The sequence below is a fragment of the Poecilia formosa genome, unplaced genomic scaffold (genome assembly GCF_000485575.1).
Source record: "Poecilia formosa unplaced genomic scaffold, Poecilia_formosa-5.1.2 Scaffold98, whole genome shotgun sequence".
NCBI lineage: Eukaryota > Metazoa > Chordata > Actinopteri > Cyprinodontiformes > Poeciliidae > Poecilia > Poecilia formosa.
In genome coordinates, this window is record NW_006800037.1 from 1926656 (window position 1) to 1948983 (window position 22328).

At 38.9% G+C, this 22328-nt stretch overlaps 1 protein-coding gene across 2 annotated transcripts in view; it reads right to left on the minus strand.

Annotated features, from left to right (window-relative positions):
• Positions 1-16059: 16059 nt before the first annotated feature.
• Positions 16060-22328, minus strand: part of tle5 (TLE family member 5, transcriptional modulator) — a 33444-nt gene continuing 27175 nt past the window's right edge. Inside the window, exons 5-7 of one of the 2 annotated variants that reach the window (XM_007558754.2) lie at positions 19831-19893; positions 18950-19024; positions 16060-16876 (exon numbers count right to left, since the gene is read on the minus strand). In XM_007558754.2, the coding sequence (XP_007558816.1) occupies positions 16652-16876; positions 18950-19024; positions 19831-19893 (363 nt within the window). In that variant the 3' untranslated portion in view covers positions 16060-16651. Of the gene's footprint in view, positions 16880-18949; positions 19025-19830; positions 19894-22328 lie in introns of both variants that reach the window. The other variant, XM_007558753.2, reaches the window with a different exon arrangement.

Sequence of the window (22328 nt, forward strand, 5' to 3'; positions counted from 1 at the left end):
ATAAATAAATAAATAAATAAAGGAGGGAGAGCAAGGAAGGCAGGTAGAGAGACATAAAGTGTGGGCGAAAAAGCAGAAACAGGGTAAAAATAGACATTTACAAAGAGACAAATTTAGGCAATTCATAACATTTTAGTTCTTCCATCTGAGCACACATCTGTGCAAAACCTGCATATTTGCAACAGACAGCTGACAGACGTTTTACTGTGGGGAAAACGTCTCCTTTAACAGCCACATGCATCCGCAGCCAAGGAGCTCCAGTTTATCAGCAGCATTAAGGTCTGGTAAATAAAGAATAAAAGTTCTTCTACATTTAAAAATAGTGCTGTGTGGCGCAGCAGCTACATTTTTAGCAACGCTGTCTCCTGTGCATTTGTGACTATATAAAGGCTGTGGTACAGATGAGGAAATTTAAATCAAAAATGATTCTGTCAAATTTAATAATGCAACTTACAAAAAAGAAACGCTCAGTAGCAAGTTTTACTTTCAGTATTTAGACAAAAGATTTTCAAAAAAAACCCATCAGTACTCCTTTTTTAAGCCAACAACAAAGTTGGACCCAAAGATTCATCTGAGGTGTTCAGAAAAAGCATTTTGTCAAGCATAAGTCTGGTAAGAGACTGAACAAGTTTGACTTCCACTGAAGGTGCGTTGGAATGAGAGAAAAACACGACAGAGAGACAGAAATTTGAAAGAGAGAACAAACAAAGACAAGGATTACTGGAAAAATTAATCCTTAAATTTTTAGGATGAGTTTTGTTACGGAGGTTTCTCTAACCTTTCTCTAACCTTTTTTTTTTAAGCTCCAGAGTGTGTAAATGAACACTCTGTCCTGATGAAATGTTTGTTACCTTGTGGGTGTTTCTTTTGTGGCAGCCATCTTGGGTCCCTGCTAAAGAGGAGCCCCCTCCTCAAACCCAGGTCTTTTATAGGAGGTGTAGCAATAAACACTGGAGTTTGATTGGTTGAAACTTAAAGTAATTAAAAGAATAAAATAACTTGGAAATTGTGCATTTGCATACTTAAGATGTTTTCTGACACTTTATTATTAATAAATAATTGCTAGTTTTTACATTATGTTTGTGAACATTATGTTTGTTGCTTGTCTCTGGGAGGCTGAGGTGATTGGTCGATTTAAACTGAGAAGGCGGGGTTTGATCTGTAGAGGTGGCAGGAAGACTGATGGGAGGGCTGCCATTTTGAAATCTGCTGTATTGCCTGAGAATCAATAAACCAGCTTTGTTTGCTGTACAGCCAAGACTGACTAATGACTTCTCTTTCCACACCACATCTCTATGTGTAACAAAGTTGAATTGAATAATTAAAGAAATCTAATTATTGATGCTAATTATAACATCTTTTTTTCCATCAATGGACCACCTTTCTACAAACGTCCATTTAAAAAAACAAAACTTGGACTGACAACAACAGATTGATGTTGGATTGAAAAGAAAAACACAAAATTTCATTCTGTCAAAAAGGAAAGAAAGTTTTCCGCAGGATGAGCAGCAATTGTTTACAACCTTGATCTCAGTTCGGCATCCAGGCAGAAGGCTCGTATAAATTTATGCAAACAAATAAAACACAGAAAACCATCAGAATTTGAATTCGGCAGTAAGTGTTGGCAGGAATATATTTGTGAGGCAACAGGAACCAGCTGAGGGGGACCTAACATTAGCATCACTGTGTTTAAAAGGAGAACCACACAGAGGCCATTATCTTGTCACTTGCACTCCTTGTAATGCCTGCTTTTAGAGACCATCTTGGATAGATGTAGGTAAAACAGAAAAACACAGAGGAAAGAAGAAATATGCAAAAAAAAACAAAAAAAAACAGCAAAAGACAGAAAGCAAACAAAGGAATTTAAGAAGTTTTTTTTTGTTTTTTTTCCAGGTATATGAATAAAAAACTAACAGAAGCCAAGAAGGTGTCATGGGGAGAAAAGGAAGCCAGACCAGCGTTGCAGAGAGTTAGCCTGAGGTGTTTTCATACTTGATCTAGCGCTGATGGATGGAGGTTGTAAGTGGATGAATTAGTGATGAGGATCAGGATGAAAGTGCTTTCCAGAAACAACAGAGGCAAGCAGACAGAGCAGGGCCACGCGGGACAGGTGAGACGGGTCTGCGAGGCTGGAGTGATGGACGAGACGGGACGGGATGGTCGTGAACCCACGAACCGTCAACGCTCAATCACATCGGCGGCACCTCAGTGAAATCATCCTCAACCCAGAGATAATCCTGCTGTAGAGCATCGCTTGTTTTCAGGGTTTCTCTTCTCTAATTGGAAAGTGTGTTGTTTTTTTTTGGCTCCGTTTCACTGGATTGTTGTTGTCATTCATTTTATTTATTACATTTTTTCTATTCAACTTTGCTGTACACAAATATTATAGAAAGATCAAAGAGAATTTTATTTATTTGATTATTTGTTTTGTAGGTTTTTCTTTTTCATTTAGTTTTAAATCTAGCCTACGGTGACATTTACTTACTGCAACAAAGAGCAAAACTTCAAAGAAAATAAAAAAAGAAGCATAAAATGATTTGTTACTCTGTGAGTCTGTTAATTAGGACTTGGAAAAAAATGAAGGAAAGAGGTTGTACATAATAAGAAATGCTTCCTTGTTTATGCGGTACTGTCTCTGTGTTGGTAAAGGTAGACATGACATGACATGCACACTTCATGCAGAAAGAACCCAGACCAGGATTCTAATTTCTCCACCAAATATCCCCGATAGCTTCTTTTTTATTATTATTATTTAAGTTTATGATCTCTAATGGATTGATGTTTTAGGTGTACGGTAATATTTGTGGTGCAGAATCCTTACCTTTGTCATCTTGGTGTGTTCAGGTTAATAGAGTCTCTGCGGGCCTGAAGACCTTTTAAAGGTCCTGCAAGACAATCGGCCTTGTAGATTTAACCCTAGAAATTGAAATGTGTTTTAATCCATTATTACATTTTAAAACATGCAATGTTTACACATTTATTGTACTGTCGGCTTTACTACATGAAAGATGGCCTAGAATAGTACATTTTTGACTGGTACATCCTTCCTAGATATGACTACAAGACCTGCTTTATTGGTACACGTTACAATGATATGAGAACAACTTATTTATTTTTTGTAAACTTTCATTTGTGTCTGTTTAGGCTGAGAGTCAGTTAAGACTGGCAGATAAAAGCATCTTTATATATTGTATAATGTATATTTAGAAAAAAAAATAATTCAATTGTGATAGTCTGGACTATTTATATGTTAACAGACTGCAAATAAACATGACAGTCCACTATCGTAATCGTATTTGAATTCGCTAAATCGGTTCGGTTAGAAAGCGAAGATAAAGCTGCTGGCAAACTAAAGACGATCTTTAGATTCAGCTGACACTCTGCTGTTTAGACAACCAGAAGGGAATATCACTGCATATAACGATGCATTATGAATGGATTTAGATGCAGTAGATGTTATAGTGGCCCAGCTACTGACCATGTCTATTCTTGTAAAATGTTAGAAGAAGGCGTGGAAGAAAAATTGCTCAAATACAGAGAAAAATAACGAGGAGAGGAGACAGACAGACAGAATAGAGGAAAACCTTGTTTCTCCCCTATAGCTGCTCAGAGGAGGAGGAAGAGGAGGATGAGGAGAGAGATAGGAAAGAGGAGGAGAAAAAGGATGTGGAGGAGGAGGAAGATTATGGAAGGCTGCAGATGAAGAGAGATGCAAAAGAGAGAGGAGGCTCATGCTAAATGAATGTAGCTTTTAGCATTAGGGAGTTGATTCCTCTGCTGTGTCAGTATTTTGTGTGTGTGTGTAGTAACTGACTGAAGACACAGCATGAAAAAACACAAGACAGTCAGCATATGTTGAAGTGTTTTTGTTTGCATATTTTCTTCAGGTTTGTGTGTAAAAACCATCAGTAGATGTATTTATGCTGAACGTATGATCTAAAATCTCCTGGACTACAGTGTGCTGGAAAAAAGATGGTGTTTTTTTTTTTTTTTTTTTCTTTTTTAGGGGTACTGTCACTGGGATTGGAAGTGACAGGCAGGAAATATCAGAGGCAGCTGGGTAACAGCCCACTAACCACACAGGGGAGGGCTCGACACTGAACAACATTACCTGTGGGGGCAGAGACACTGCAGAGAAAGACAGAGGGGAGGGAGGAGTAAGCGCAGAAGAAATCAAAGAAGAAGAAGAAGGGCATGGCAGTATTTTTTTTGTCATCTAAATACTACTCAGCGATCCTGAATGTCCAAAGGTATGCAAGTACTGTCCTCCAGTATTGAAATCCCTTAAATCCTTTGTTTTGTCATATTGCAACTTTATCATTTGCAATACTGCACAGCTCACATAACTGAATGGAGACAAGGGTCTTAATGGGTTTTTTTTTTGCCCCCCACTCCCCAATTCATCTATGTCTACCTTTTTGTGCTCACACAGACCCAGGGGCAATTTAGAGAGACCTACCTACCAATCATGTTTCTGGAAAGTGGGAGGAAAGCAGAGTACCAGGAGAGAACCCACTCATGAACGAGGAGAAACGCTAATTCCCTAAGGACAAACGGGATTGAAACCCAGAACATTTTTGCTCCAATTCAACAGTGTTATCAACTGCTCCATTGTGCAGCCTGCTATGTTTTAGCATAGCCTTGAAATATATTGTTTTATTGCAGAAAGCATAACTTTCCCAAATAAACAAAAAATCTAAAATTTTGGTTAATTTTTCAAAAAAAAAAAAAAAAATCATTGAAAAAATATTTTGTAAAGGTTCTACACTTCTTGATTTCCACAAAAAATTATATAAAATAAACATTAAACTTTTTTTTTTTACATAGAAAGACTTGATCATAGTTTTTAGGAACATTTTATTAGGAATTCATGACTTATTTTTTTTTTACATCTTCACTATGAAATTCAGATGAAAGCAAAAGGTGTGGTCAATGAATTACATTATTTTTTGTTGTGCTAAATATTTCAACACTTTCAGTTAAGATTTTAATTCACAATTGAAACTCTAAAACTAAGAAAAAAATGGCAGCCATCTTCAAGGACCAAATTTATATCAACCTTAATTTGCGATTGGAGACCAGATTGTAAATTACCCACAAGCTACACTTTGAACACCAGTGATGTAGAGAGGTTGTTCAGAGAAATTATGAAAAAAAAATCCTTCTCTCCAACCAACCAAATGAGGCTTTACAAAAAATGACCACCAAGGGGTGGCAAAAGTGTAAAGGGTGTGACCGAAACACGCTGATTGATTCTTAGCTACAGTTTCACATCTAAAGCTAAAGTCATGCATGGCGTCAGTCTCTCCATGGTGTACAGGAGGGTCTAGTGACTGTGAGAATGGAAAAAGCCTTGACAACTTAGCTGGGAGTTTTGTTTTTTTTATCAAACCATTGTCAGAGACAGACAAGAACCAGTTGGGCTGAAGAGACGTTCAGCAGAGTAGAGGGGAGACAAAGATAGATGATGAGTAATGGAGATTCGGCATGAGCGGTTATGAGTCAAACACGAAGACGGGGATGGGAGATGAAAGATCTAAAAAGTAGGAAAGAAAAGAAAAGAAATTGGGTGAGCAGATGAAGAGAATGGAAAATGAGAAAGGAGACAGAGGTTAGAAGTGTTTAAAAAAAAAAAAAGATGGAAATATCAGAAGGCGGAGAAAGATGATATGTGGAAGGTCAGTAAGAAGAGAAATGTTGTATCTCATATGGATCTGTTAAAGTCTGTCCCTGCGGCACACAGAGCGATCACACACCAAACATCAGCTACTTCGCCTTGCAAAAGTATTCAGGCCCCTTCAACATTTCACCAGGATTTTTATTCAATAGACCGGCACAAAGCAGCAGAAGTGGAATGAAGACGTCTTCAGAGTCCGTTATGAACAAAAGTCTAAAAGGTGGGGTGTTAATTTCCATTCATCAAAATCTGAGTCAGTGATGTGGAACAGCGTACAGCATTGCACATCTTGAATATACTTTTGAAGTTTGCTTCCATTCTTCCCACTGAATGAATCTCCTTCAAGGATTTTCCTGATTTGGGCGACATGGGCAACCTCCCAGGGCGATATCTTCTGGGGTATGGTTTGCCCCGTTCCTGGTGAAGAAAAGCACTCCAACATCCTGCTGCTGAAACTACCATGCATCTCCCTGAACAGTGTGTAGTTTTCCCTCCACAAATAGCATTTTGAATGTAGACTAAAAAGTTTATTTTGGTCTTTGTCAAACTTTAAACCAAACATCTTTGGGCTTTCTCCACATCACTCTTCCACAGAACGCTATAAATAACAGAAATATATACATATCCTTCAATGCTTATGTAATGTGAAAAAGTTCGAGAGGTGTGAGTGCATTTTCAAGACGCACTACTTGAGACAAAATATAAAATCGCTCATGTACATGTAAACTCTGACGCTCTCATTTTTTGGCTCTCTGTCTCAGTGTCAGAGCGCTGGATGAACGGCTTCCCAAGGTGCATCAGCATGTCAACATGGACGGCTCAACTGAGGCCAGCGGAGATGGACGGACAGCAGCGACAGATCGTTGGAACGCAGCGGAGGAAAAATGAAGATTAAGAAAGGAAGGAAATGAATGTGAAGTGAGAGTGAAATACGAGGAGCAAATGAGACAGGGAGAAGAGGAAAGAGAGAGGAAGGAGAGTGATGGTGATGGATGAAGGTAGGGAAGGATGGATGGATGAGGAGATGCACGAGATGGAGATTGACAGCCTCCTTTCCGGGGGAACGGGTGAATAAACTGGCGCAGCAGGGTGGGAGTTGGGGGAGGGGAGGGGGTGAAGCTGTCAGATGGAGAGAAAAGGAGAAAAGATGGAGAAATGGAGTGAGAGACGGAGGAGGGGAGGTAATGAGAGATAGACTACGTCTCGGTAATCAAGCCATAAAGGAGAGCCGGAGCGAGGGAGCGAGAGGAAAAAGACGAGTGGGCTCTGAATGAGTCAATCATGATTAATCAAGACGCTTCTTGCTCTCCGTCTCTGTCTCTCTCTTTCTGTCTTTTTGCTCAGACTCATCATCGCTACAAACACACAGACTTGTTTCCCCGTGCAGACATGCCATCACCACTGCACACCCTGGCAGTTTACCAGCGTCTTCAATAAGGTGCTTTTCAGACCTGTGGGCTCCTATTCTTCTACATCAGCCTTCTCAAATGAAATGATGGGCTCACCATGGAGCGCGAGGTCCAAATAAAAACCAAGAGCCGGGGGGAGTCGGAGGGGAGAGGGGAAGGAAAGCAACACAAACTTCTTTACAAATGCTATAAAAACTGCACCAAGTGGTGCAGGCTGCTGAATTTGGAAGGCTGGGTCCCGTTGATATGAGGAAAACTACCTCCAATAAAGCTGAAGCCCTGAAAGACGATTGTGTTCGCCTCATTAATTCAGTTCTTTGCTTTGCCTGCTCTCAAAATGTCTCGTCCTGCAAAAAGGGAAGCAAAAAACGTGTCTAATCTGCTGCTCCAATATTGTGTTTGGCAAATTCAGACGTCAACATCAGCAACAAACAAACCAAAGTTTTCATTAAGACAGGAAGGAGGGAATCAGATAAATTACCTTCTAATTCACACTGAGCAGTAACTGAACCGTTGGGCTTAATTGGCGATGTTTATATAATGTGCCAGGGGAAAAAAAAGAGCTGGAAGAAGTTAAAACTGATCTGAATGCAATAAAGCACCAATAAACCTGTCAATGGGTGAAGTAACGGTACGTCTGCTGAGATATCGGCTGATGTTTTGCTTCAAGGTTGGGATTTTTTTTATGTAATGGATTTAAAAAACTGAAATAAGTTAGAAAAAAAAATCCAATAATGAAGCATTTATCTACAGGGTTATATTTCTCCTATCTCTACAACTTCCACATCATCCAGGTAGTGGCTGAAATGTGACCAAATAAACTCTGACACAGAGAGGCTAAAACATTATTAGTTCTTCTGCTATGTTGTCCATAAACACAGCTGTGTTTTCAGGTAGCTGATAGATTAGAGATATGCTTTGTGAAAATCAATATTTTATTGCCCACACAGGTGGATAGTGATTGGTTTCCACTCAACAAAACACACATCATTATTATTTTAGGGAAAATAAAAATAACGCTGGAAATGTCTCGGATACGACACTCAAATTATAAAAATATCACGTATGAATTATTTATCTGAAATTTTTAAAGTAAATTAGATGAAAATATCAAGTAGAGAAAAAAAATCACCATGTATTTTTAGCTAATCTGCTGTTGCAGAAGAGTTTTCCCACCGTCTCTTTTTATAAACGATTTCAAAAACATCTCAGGTTCCCTCTAAAAGTCCCGCCTGCTTACGAACCTGATTCTGTGGAGATAACAGCTCAGCTTGGCTTTACTGCAGCAGAAGACAATGTTTTCTCCTCTGCCACTCTCGGCTGCGCTTCTCTTATTTAGTGTGAGAGAGAGAGAGAAATTATATCTGCCTGACTGCTGAAGCTATAGACGCTGTAAAAACAATCGATGCCTACATGTAACACATATTGAGCAAAATAGGTGCGACTCTGGTGCAGACTGCAGATTACAGGCAGTTACTGTCTGAAGGACATGAGGATATGCAAGAAGGCCTGCTTCTGTGCTATGTAAGATAAAAACTAATTGTAACAGATGTTTAATTCATGATTTTAACACATAGGAATCATAATATATACATTTTATATTGTAATAATATAAAATGAATGGTTTCGGTTATAAAGGCCCAGGTATACCAACACCTACAGAAGATCCAACTCCAAAGAGTCCAAACTACACAGACATGATGTGTGCAATTATTTGTCGTTATCAATCAGACTGATAGGCGCTTTTTGCGTTTTGTTTGATATTTTTTTTTTTTTTTTTTTTTACTGACAAACTTACTTTGGGTTTGTTTTGTCTGAGAGAACTGAAAATGGACTTGAAGGTTTTACCTCACAGGATAGTAATAATTTGCCACAACTTAAACAATTGGCTCACCTGTTTGAAATCGGTAGGCACAGAACAAAACATGACTGGGATACAAGTAAATTCGCCACCAGGGGCAGCGCAGAGAAAAGATGACAACTCGGCTGTAAACACTGAAGTATTGGTGATCCGTAATGAGAACTACAGTCAGGAAGAGGTTCTTCAGAGAGAAAACATGTATAAACCACAACATGAGGAAGGTTGAGCTGACTGAGCTCAATCAATTCAATCTGGCAATCCAGATTGAATTATGTCAATTGTTTAGCAATAAATAAATAGAGTATTTCGCAGGTGTTTAGGAGGGAAATTAATTCTCTGTGGTATCTTTATATTTTGAAACGTCATTTGTTACTTTATTTGATCTTTTATTTTGTTCCATTTGCCTCCTGATGTCATCAGTCTGGTTTCTCCTGGAGCATATATGTGGTACTTAAAACTCCAAACAGTACTAGGCAATGAATCATTATTGCCCTCCATCGTTTCTAATAATAATGTGGTTATAAGAGTTAGTTAGCAGCTATGTCAAACATTACAGTGGTTACTGCACTAATAAGACATGTTAACTGAGTAAACATTTTTATTTTTCAGTGGATTTGGAAGTGCAGGTTCTGCTTCTTCCTGAGGTTCTGGAGACTCGGGAAGCCGTATTTTGTTGCCCTGAAAAAAATATGGGTTAGGGGTAAAAATGAGGGCATAATTTTGGTGCTTAAGGCTGTTTTTCATTTAAAAAAATGGATAGAATAAGAAAGGGAAAAATAATTATTAGCTTTAATTCATTGTAGGTTTTGTGGCCTTTATTCACATCTCTAATTTGCTTTGTGGAGTGAAGACAGTTGAGAGAAACCTTCCCTCCTCATCCTCTGCTGCTGCTCGTGAGGAGTGGTGTGTGTGAATCCTCAGACAGAAAGAGAAAAAATAGGGCACTTTCATATTTATTTAAGTGTCAGATCCAGAGCTGTCTGTGGGGAGAGAGAAACAGAGAGGAAGGGAGGAAGAGAGGAGGAAGGGCTGCAACCACAGGAACTCAGAGGGCTCACAAGCCTTCCTCTGTTTTCTCAATCTCTCACACACACACGCATAAACACCCCCACACACGCGCACACACACACACACACACATCTGGCTGCATGGACTCACAGAGAAAAGGCAAACAGCGAGAGGAGGAAACGTGTGTGTTTACGTGTGTGAATGAAACAAACCCAGTCTCAAGGCCGAAGGCATGAGCGGTCTAAATGGCGATCATGTGCAGGTGCTGATTGGGTCGTGATCCATTGTCTCAGAGATGTCACATCAGTCCTGGGTACGTGCAGCACAGAATAGATAAACCCTCATCAGTGCAGTTTAAAGAACAGGAAGCCCCCTTTTTGCTGTGACACGCATACACACGCACCTCAGTAATTACCTGCCGCCTTCAGGTCATGGCAAACGTAAAGCAACACTTCCTCCTGGTGGTCGGGCTGTGAACTGCAGTCACCCTCGTTAGGCTCAAATCACGACTCCCCATCATGTCTGTTCATAGATGAAGTATACGGTGTCGACAGCGCAGATCTAATGTCAGGTGGACTCAAGAGATCCAAGACGGGTTATTTGGTCTCATCAAGCTCAACAGAGTCTAGAAACGCTCAGCAGATGCTTTCCAAATGTGCAGATTCTGATCGTCAAGAGGTAAACAGGTTTATCTCTGGCAATAATAAACCTGTGAAAAATTTAGAATTTTTTTTTTTAAATATTAGAAAATAATTAAATAAAAATTGTGCCACTCTTGATGGTGCGGTCTAGCCACTCCACTGAAAATATTCTTGGGGCGCCGCTGGGTCCAAAGTGATTAGGACTAGGGATGTACAATATTGGATTTTTGGTCAAAATCTGATATGCCGGTATACCAAAACTAATTTGGCCAATAACCGATACCAATATCGATATCATTTCCTAGACCTACTTACAGAAACTACATGGCTTTCTCTACTGTGGAGTTAAATTACTGCATTTGTCAAAGTAGCCTGCTACCAAATGCAAATGGTAAAAATGAGGTTGAAAATGATGAAACACTTTCAACTTGGATTATGTTTAATGTTAAATTTTGTCATGACATTTGCTCTAAGACAATAACACTCAAACAGTAGTGCAAATTTGACATTGTACCGTCACCGATGATGCCTGTGTCGTACAAAAACAACAGCTTTTATATCGGTGAGTTGACAGAATGGCCGATGTCCGATATAAAATTTTACAGCTCATATCAGCCGATACCGACACCATGCTGATAATATCATGCAACCCAAATTAGGACATCTTTTTTCCTGAAGAAAAGACATCATTTGATGTCAATGAGCTGAAACAACAATGTACGTTTAAACAAATAAGTCCGTCCAGAGGAGGATTCCAGCCTCAAATAAAACCACTGACACTTTATGATTGGATTGACTTTATTTGTAAGGCACCAGAAGTCCTTCCTTACTGCAGAACATCTCATTATTTATAGTAAATTTTTGTTGCACTTTTTTATTTTCCTTTTTTTTTTGGCTTAAATGAAGCTATGGTTTCAGACACACAACATGTTTTTTTTTCTGTCAAAGTACACACTTTTTTTGTTTTACATTATACACAAAATAAGTATTTAAAAAAAAGACCCTTTACAAAGCTCAAAATGCTTACAATGTTTCACTCTATGAGGGCGAGAAAGTCGGGGAGGAAAAAAGGGGAGACCGAGGATGAAAAAAAGAAGATGGGGGCTGGGAGGGTCAAAGGGTAAAAAAGGTGAATGTACTGCAGTTTTTTTTCCCCTCAGGTGTCACATCGGTTTTTGTAACACAACACCACAAGAATCATTCAGGACAGACGAGAGAAGATGCAGCCATATACACATAAAGCTTTCTATGTATAACTGTATAGAGAGGCAAGCGCCTTTGACTACTTGAACATATACATAGAGTTTCATTTAATTATAACACAGGCTTTGAAGTTCTCCTTCTAGGTTATATTGAGTACAGTTTGAAATAAACGGGGAGGGAAAAAAAAAATCAAGTGCATTGATCACAAAATTTCTCAAAAAAAAAAAAAAAAGTCTCTCCACTAGAACAAAATCAATTTGTTCCCTGCAGACATGCATTGACGTGTTTCGCTTTCTGTCTACGCATCTGGGCATCACTATGACAAGTGAAGGATGTAGCAAGATACAAGCAACATGTGAGAACTTGCTGCAAGCTTATTTCACAAGCATGTGAAGAAGTTTCGATTGGTTTATCACCGACTACTAGATCTGTACACCTGTTTATACACAATGTGCTATGTATATACATAGATATACAACTGCAGGCTTAATTAAAGAAAAGGTTTACCTTTGGAGACATTCAGACTTTGTTGGACTTGTTTGAAAATCCCATGTGATTTTCAATTAAGTCAATTTTGACCCTTTCTACTGCATCAGATGTCCAAATGAGTCTCCATTTTTGTGGAAAAGTCGTTCAGTAATCTTACCAGAAACCATACTGTGGCTTCTGCAAAGACAGTGATTGGTCGAGCCGTTCAGCTACTAGAACAAAGGGAAGTGTGTGCGTTTCTGCAAAGTTCAACTACAATTTCAGTTGTTACAACCGAGATCCTTATTCCTGGGGATCCAGCTACCACAGAGCCAAACCTTTCTGAAAATTCAGAAGTGTTTGAAGTGTTTGAGTTTAACTCTTATAATCTACTGGGAAAGCCAATATTTATAACTGCGGCCTGGGTTTAAGTGCAAAAACCCTACACAGCAACAATTTATGCACACACTATTGTTTTCTGATAAGACTTTTCTCAAGCGAGTGTGAATTCACCTGACATATATACTTGGGTTATATGTCAGGTCAACACTGCATTCAAACGGCCCTATATAAAAGGTTTTTAAAAAAAGGACGAGCATACGGCAAATATCAAAAGTCTACGCTTCTCCAAAAATCTGGTTTTTTGGGATGTAAAACAATATGATGGCATAAATCATTTAAAAATGTTTTAATGAAACATATATCATGTCCAATTCAACTGAAAAAAAAGCTTTTTTTCCAGAATAAAACTCAAACTAAGAAATAAACTGCTTGTCCAGGTGTGCACACCCTTATACCACTACACAGTAAATCGCAGGTGATTCGTTTACAACAAAAAAGGTTTCATTGGAATATTCTGCTAGTTTGAATCCTCAACATAAAGCTGTTACTTTCAGCACAGATACAGAGAATCAAAAATGTGCAATTCAATAAAGGTATCAGTCAGGAGAAGAATGCAAAAAAACAAACAAAAAAACAAAAAACAAAGGATGACAAATGCACCTAGGTCTGATGAAGGCTTTAGAAAATATGCTGCTTACATTTCTCCAAAGTTAGTTGTGTGTTTTGAAACTGGCCAGGGACTGGGGTCAGCAACACCAGTGAAGCTACTGGAACCTCTAGTGAATATCTGTTGTGCTTTAGGTAACTAAGAAGATGGGTTGCAAGACAGAACAGAGAAAAACATCCAAGTCTGGATGAAATCTACTGGGATTTTGTTCTACAAGACCTAAAGAGTCCTGCAGAACAAAATTTCTGGGCCACAACTCCATTTTGGCAAAACACCCCAAAACTGTACATCACCAAAAGACCACTGGTGCCTCATGGTTCACCTTTCTTCTGACTAGATTTGTCAAGGCATATGAAATTTTGAACAGTTAAAAATAACACTCAGCTTTGAGCCAAAGCCTTCCAACGACTGCCTGAAGGCTGAAGATAAAGTATCACTGAGAAAGAGCTTACCAAGACAAGGACTTCACCACAAGAAGACATATGTTTTTGAATAACCTAGACAGCATCTGAAACTAAGTCTGACAAAAAAAAAAATCTTAAGGGTAACCTGAAGAGGGCTGTGGAAAAGAACTTCTCTTATAGAGGAGGAGTTTTGCAAGGTGGAAGCAACTCTTGGCTTGCTGAAGGACTCCTACCAAAGACACATTGCTAGGCTGGATCCAACCGATGCTTCAGCAAAGGGTGCACGCTTACTCAACCACGCTTTTGCATCTTAGAGAACGAACTTGCAATTTAAAACACTTGGGTTTGCTTTTCCGTTGAACCGTACAAGATGTTTCTCACAGCGGCAGTAAAACGTTTTGAAATAATTTATTATGGCCTTTATATATATTTTGTTAGTCTGGCTATTTATCGTTTCTTGTGCTAAGGGTGTTAAGGTGAACAGAATATCTCCCCACTATGTGACACTTTGTACTGAACAATGTTAAGTTGCCGCTCCCATGCATTAAGTGGCGGGCAGTAAACATACCACAGCTTTTTTGTTTTAAGTTCATGAACATCCTTTCGCCTTGAGGTTTAATCCGAGAAAACAGATTATTTACGACTCTGTTTTCATCAAGAGATAATTTAGAGAGCCACACAAACTGAAGGACCGCAGTAGAGGTAAACATCCACAATCCAGTTCATGTACAATACGTTGGTACGCTCAGAGCTAATAAATAAACTATTCCCCATCAGACTTGGCCTGTACGCTGCCGTTGTCTTGTCCTTGGTTCTTGTAGAAGCAAAAACCTTAGGAGGATTGTTCAAAGGCGTGCGCTGCCCTCTGCTGTCAAACACACACCACACTCCCTCCCCTTAGTGTCTGCTCCAATATAAGTGCACATTAAATATGAAAAAAAAGCTGACAGAGGAGCAGAGAACTGAGGTGGTTTCAGTTGTTTCGCTTGCAGTTTAAGTTACCACAGCTCTGATTGATGATGCCTCTTGGTTAAGGTACTGGGTGGGTAATCTAATGTATAGAACCTGGCAAAGGTACAGTATCAATACCCCTTAAAATGTTTTTCATAGCCAAAACAAATCAGTCAATAATCTTTATGTGCAAGGAAAAGGATATATAGTTGTTTTTTTTAACATATCCTAAATTGTGAGTTGTGCATTTGTTTTCAATCACCTTGAATTAATACTTCATAGAAACAGATTTTACTGCCATTACGTCTGAAAGTCTTTTGGGATTCATCTCTACCAGCTTTGCACATGTGGACAGAATTACCATGCCCGTTTTTCTTCGCAAAACAGCTCAACATTAATCATATCACCGAAGAAACACAAAATCTCGCCAAGTATTTTTGTCTAGTTTCTAGTAGAAATATCTTTGTACACTTGAAATAAAACAAACTTCTACATCTTGCTAAACAGTTGGTTTTGTCTTAACTAGTTTTTTTTGTTTTTTTCCCCCCTTTATAATAAGACATTTTCCCATAAGTGAAAAAAAATCTGTTTTTGTAGTCTAACCCTGCTTTAATCCCATGTAAACTATTAAGTGTAATTTGCCTTAATTCAGTTCTGGTGTTAATGTCAAGGTGGTCTGTTTCTAATTACTCCCAGCTGATAGTTATTGGATAAATATAGTAAGGACCACATTAGAGACAATTTGACACCATTGAGGAAATGCGTAAAGAATAATCCACTCTATGTAATATACTCATAACACATTTTAGTCAATTTCGCATATGCCTGGGGAAAAAAAACAACAAAAAAAAACTTATTTTACATAAATTGGATAAATTCAGACTAAGAATTTAAACTTCCCTGCATCTTTCTCCCCAACTCGTCTGCTGTGTTCACTGGTCTTCACGGCGCTGTATGTTCACTAATGTTCTGTTTTAAAAGAGATTAAATGACCTACCGGTGCACTCTGTTCACTGATCAGGTGACTTCTGGAGGTAAAAATAGCTACATTACATTATGTGTAGAGGCATTAGAGACAAGGGGTCTGAATACAAATGCACACCATATTTTTCCAATTAAAAAAAAACAGGAAAATAAAAAGCCATGTGTCATTTTATTTCCACTTCACGATTATGGACTAATTTTGAGGCATTGATGTCTGGGGCTGTAACATGAGAAAATGTAAAAAAGTTATCCATTTTCATAATGTCAGGAAACAACTAAAATAATTGAAATAAGCGGCTTGTTCCCCCCCGCCTACCACTTCCCCAACACCAGATGAATGTTACATTTTGAAAAAAAAAAAAAACTTTGAATTTCCAGTTGGTGAGTTCTTGCATGGGAGGAGAATTTAGGATCAAAGTATTTTTCGATGAAGGCTGCGGCATGAGAGAAGCTTAAACATTTATTTCATCTGTGACGACCCACTAAACTCACAGCCCACATAAAACTCAAAACAAATTCATGCAATTTTAAAAAGTCCAGTATATATTAATAACAACCTTATTTTAAGTGACTGAATTTTGGAAGGAACCTGTGTTGATGTTTGTCATGGATCTCTTTGCTTGCTTGTTTCAACGCCAGCTGAGGGATTTATGCAGTCTGACGGATCAGTCCTGCCAAACTAGAGGAGGAGCATAGTGGGAGCAAAAGAACCTGGACTAAAGAAGAATGCAGAAACTAAAATATAAAGATGGCAAATCAAAAAAAAAAAAAAAAAGCTATCCCTAAAGTGAACAGGGAAAAAGTCCATCTTAAACCAAAACAGAAAATCTACTATTATTTTAATTTAGTTACTGTAATATGAGTGCCAAAGCTTTTCCCAGAAGGGGAAAGTTTAGGGGTCTAAAGCTGAAGCTGCGCTGAAGAAAGAAACCCCATGTTGAGTAAGGTCAAAAAGGGGACAACCACGGGCGAGGCTGCAGGGACAGATCTGGGAATTCATGTCTCTATGATAAAAGAGCCGGCATGGAGACGAGACCTAATCAGACTTGTCTCCGTCCTCCTCACGGTGGCTGTCCACGCCGTCGCGAGAAGCCTTCTCCTCCTTGGCCAGCTGGGCCTGGGAAGCCAGCAGAGAAGACAGCGAGAAGAGACCGGAGGAAGTGGTGACGGCTGGCAGCGTTGGCTGGCTCAGGCCCAGAGGCAGCGGGGTCATGGGCAAGGCCAGGCCCTGAAGCTGGGACAGCTGGTGAGCCTGGAGCTGCTGCTACAAGGAACACAAGCAGGTGGGTGAGAGCCAACACAAACAAACAGAAACGAGCAGGTTATGAAAAACAAATGATGCAGAAGCTCAACGAAAGCCCCGCTACGTGTCTCGAGGTAAAAGTGCTGATATTTTAGGATTCACAAGATCAGCCGCATAACCCTGCGGATAACTGAGGCAGCTTTTAATAAAATCAAACGGAATCGAAGCTAAAAACACAGAACAAGTGCAGCAGAACACAAAGGAACGGCACAATTAACATAGTTTTATTTATAGAAATACTTCCAAGCCTGTGTATTTCCATTAGTCTGCAGAGATGGGCACCGCGAGACGCATTCAGTGTGCCTCATTCTCATGAGTCACCTTTAAACTTCATGAGACCGGTCTGCACTTTCAGCTATTAATGGTGAGAACTACATTCAAAAGGACAAAATGAGATATTTCCATCACAGACACAGGCCTGAGCACATAAGGACTCACTGTAGAGGAATTAAAGACTATAAAATAAGGTAGCTTCCTTTTATTGGCATACGACTATTTCATTAATTTTGGGTAGTTGGCCAATGTGAAACTGACGTTATCCACCAATCTCATCTACCTCCACAAAGGTCTGAAAATGAGCTACTGTCCCCTTTCTTTCCCCCTTTTGCAATCAGTGATGGTCAGAAAACTGCAAGTTTGTGCAAAATCTTTCGGCTTTGTGTTTATAGCAAACGTAGCTCTCAGATAATTGATATTCTATCAATCTACCGGGAAAAAAAAAGTTCATGATTTCCATCACAACAACAATGTTTGATTGAAAAAGTTGCTTGTGGGTGATATCTGTGGTTTTGGGATTGAAACTTCTTAATTGTAGTTTCTTAATGACCTGACCGCCATCACTCCCTCTGTACCTTATAAAACTGTTTATGTTGCATTAAACAACAACTGCCAAAAGATTCATTACAGGCATAAAGAGTCTGAATCATAATTAGCTAACATTTAATGCAGAACAGTGAGCTTTCCGCTTCATGCATATTGTGCTACTGTGATAATATAAAATTGCTACACAGAGTTCAACCCTATTAAGCGCAAGTCTTATGCTGACATGCAGAATACAGTCCACAAATTTCAACATTCTTGCCAGACAGATCCCTTGTCAGAGCTTTGCTCATATCCAACACCTACATCTGAAGCATGAAGCACTAAGAAAAAAAAATATATATATATATCCACCAAGAATGTTCAATCTTTATTTAGTGCTAGACATCGTTTTCTTCAAATGGAAATTTCATTTCCCTCTAAGAACTTCATTAACAAATCTTATTTTTCTGGAGAATTTAGATGTAAAATAGTTTTCAATCAACCAAGTAGTCTGTTTCTGATAGGAAAGCAGACATTTTTCAAAATGTTTCAATTTTGAAAGATATATATTTTAAGAAAAAAAAAAAATTTAATAAACTTTTCAATAAGATTCTTACATGTTTTCACTGGTATTTTGATCATATATCTTTAGCAATGAGCTTTAGTAATAAGGTTTGAAGGCCTCCTTGCCAATACCCTCATATTTAGCTCCCTAGATTCTCTCAGTCAAGTCAAGGCTCTGTCTGGGCCACTACGAAAGGTTAATATCATTTTTTTTTTAAAATCAGAAGATGACTTTAAATTGAAATCCATAGCCCTCTGCCAGGGCTATGGATAACTTGGAATTAAATGTATTCTTATTCTTAGCATGTTTTTATTTGGTTTTTGTTTGGTTCTCCCCAGAAAAAAAAAAGAAAAAAAACATGAAATTTTTTTTTACAAAAGACAACCTTATGGCAGTCTACCAACCAATGAGTCTCAGTTCCCTCCTGAGAATGCAGCCATTATCCATAAAGTATAAAAGGCTGAGCAGCACTAGTATTTATCATCAGGCTGCTGTGATGAGAGGAGCATAAACGCTTACGTGTGTAAAATAAAATAAAAAAAATAGAAGTATAACAATAAGATAATAAGAACACCAAACAAAGAACTGATCAACCAGAATATTGTTTGCATTTTTCTAGTCAATATCACAGTCCTGGGTGGGGCTGAGCGACTGGAGTATCTTACCCTGATGATGGAGTTCATCTCTGGAGGGGTGACCTGCTTGGCCCTCTCTATGGCTGCCAGGACCTGCTGCTGGTGCTGCAGATGGAGTTTGTGTTGACGCGGTGTGGAGGAGGAGCGGAGGGAGGAGCAGAGAAAGTGAGGCGGACAATAACAGATAGAGAGAAACAAGGGGAGGCCAGTTTGGGGGGAGAGAAAGGTTAAGAGGTTAGATCAATATCAACAGTCCCAACAGACTCCCCGACAATCCTCCCCGGTGATGCACCTCCCCCTCTGGACGTTTAGCTATCCATTCAGTCATATATACACACACAAACACAAATCCACAAAAAGCCTAGTGTGACACTGGTGAATGAATGGCTGACTGGTGTGCTATAATAGGTGGAGGTCAACCCCCTGGTGGGCAGATAAGAGCATGGCTTATCTGAATCACACAGCCATTTATTACACTGACACACACACACACACACACACACACACACACAAACAAGTGGGAAGAAAGGTGGGGGAAGAAGGGATAGACAACGGAAGAATTGAGGGAAGCCAAGAATTGGAAGAGGAGGTCAAAAATAAAGTGGGGGGGAGGAGGAAACTGGGAGGAAGGTTACAGATTAAAAATGGCAGAGGCGAGCCGAGGTGAGGAGGCTGGGGCGGGGTGACAGGCAGGGTGAGTTGGAAGTGAACACGGGAAGCCGAAGATGATGAATGACGGGAGGAGAGGAGTGGGATGCCGAGTGAAGGGTCACGGAGGTGGGGAGGTAATGAGGCGGGAATGAGGGTGATCTCATTCCAGGATGTAAGGAATATTACTGCGGGTCAGGGGGTTGGTGATGACTCTGTATCCGTGCGTCGGAGTGTATGTATGTGTGAGATGCGTCGCTTACCTCCTGAGACAGGTAGGGGAGGACTTGTGCGCAGATCCCGTTCAGTCTCTTCACTATTTCAGCCTGTTGGTTAGAAGGACAAGAGTCCAATTATTCTGTCAATCAGTTATTCTGTCTGCTAATTATATATCATTTGTCATTTATTTACAGGAGCATGAAAATCTATTAAAAAAAAATAAAAAATGACCAAAAGATCATAATGTATCACATAATGCTGGAGTCTGTCGACACACAGAGCAATCAGACTGGAATCTCATTAAGGAGACCGTCACTGAAAAGGTTCAAATAATGTCACTAGGCAATACGTGCCGGTGGGATTGAGGAGGTCTTCGAAAATCTAAATTAATATAAAACTTTAAACAAATTTATAAATATATGGCAGGTTCTAGAAGCTTATAAAAAGTTAAATCCAGTAAATTTATGGTTTCCCCTTTGTTGCTAAGTGCAAGGTAAATGTGTGCGAGTCCTCTGTGCGTCCATTCGTGCAGGTGCTTCCAATTAGTGCGTCTAATTATGACTATTATTAAAGAATGTGTGGGTGCATGCAAGCTGAGGCTGGAGGACAGCTTACCAACTATCCTATTAGAAATGCTGCTCTCTGCTCTTACCAGAGTTTACATAAACGGGATTTTGACATCATGACAGAGGCGCACATGTGCAAAAAACCCTGAAACATGATTTGCCCTTTAGACAGTTTCTGGTTCAGTTTCTGTCAGTTGTTCATGCTGGTTTTCCGTCATCGTCATGACTGAAGGCAGGTTTTTGGTTCCGTACAGGAAGTAGCTCTACTTTGATTAGAAGTAAAATTTACTTCCATGGCAAAGTTGCAACCAAAACTAAAGACTGATGAGCTAAAAAAAAGAAAAGAAAGTGGGATAAACTAGAAAAAGAACCAAAAATAATGCAGAACATTAGGTTATTAAAAGTAAAAATAACTAAGCAGACTGGTTGCAAGTATCAATGGCATTGTTACAAACCTCTACCTAACAATGCCATTAGATTTTGAGTTTCAATTTTTAATCAATAAAGACCCCTTACTTTCTAAAGACATTTAGTATTTGTCACAACGGCTTCTGCTGGATTAAGATTCGTCTTGAATTATAATTACCTTCTTTCCTGTCTGTTATATTATTTATGATCAGCTGGAAATCTCGGGCTGAAATTTCAATGCTCTCTACAGTTTATGAGTACCTCCAAGTAGTCAGTCAATTAGCTGAATTAATTCAGCTTCCATGCCATGCAGGTCACTCCAAGTCTTCATCAGTAAAGATAAAGCATTTGCCTAGCATTAAGTTAAATAAGATTATCATAGGCTCATTGAGTATTTTACAGTTTGGGTTACCTAAGTAAGCTGCAGTATCAGATTTATAGCTGACAATTGAATGACATTTACATAATTATATATGCTTTACACCTCAGAAGCGCAGTGCAGATACTCAAAAGTGTAATGCAATAATAAGAAGATAAATGTAACACAAAGGATTGGTTTACTATTGAAAGAACAAAGTGGAGAGCTACTTTAGCTCAGCCAAATCTTTTAACATCTAGCCAAGACAAAAGCATTCTAGCACTGTTAGAAGTTGTATCAGTCATTAAGTCGGTATTAGGTAACTGATTCCTTCAAACAGAGGAATGACAAATACACATTTACTAAACTAAAGAGTACAAATGTTAAAGTGTAAACCTATATCTGTTGTAGATTATTAATCATTTTAATAAAAATGGAAATTTCTAATAAACCCACAAAACTACTAGTATGAATAATGTCCTCAAACAAACATGCTGCACAAGAAAGTGTAGGATTGCAAAAGAAGATTAAGTGAAATGTTCTTTACTTCCTGATTAAACTATGTTATGTTAAAACAATAAGCAAACCCTAAAAAAAAATGAACACAAATCTAAAAATAACAACATTAACTTATGACAACTCCTACTTTTGGGTGGACTTCACATTTTACGTGCAGCTCTTGAATTACAACTGAAGACAATCCAAATTTGAAACTTTTCTGAAATATTGACCAAATAACTTATTAGTTGGTTGTAGATCAACTTCGGATTTGTTTCAATCCCTCTGTGTGTTTTGTTGAAAACACAAAATACAAGCAGTGCAATGACTGGATCTCCTGATTAAATGTAAACTGCCTTTTGAGAAAACACACTCACATGCTCATTAGTATGGGAAACATCTGATATGACCTTCCCAAACATGGAAAAATATCTCCAGCATCTCATATCTATTAAAACAGCAGACATTTCACCCCATTAATTATATCGCACGTACTCAACATTCCTCGCCCAGAAATCGTGGATATGCGGGCAATTAAGACACGCAAACGCAAAACAACAGTCACAGATGCGGGCGCACAGATTCTTTTACCTTGTGCACATTCCCCTTCTTTCTTACATGCAGGTCTGTTATCACATTTAGTTGGTAATCACCCAATCCGTCTGAGATATGCAAAGCAGCAGTAATTGTGTTAGAGCTTAATTCATAGAGC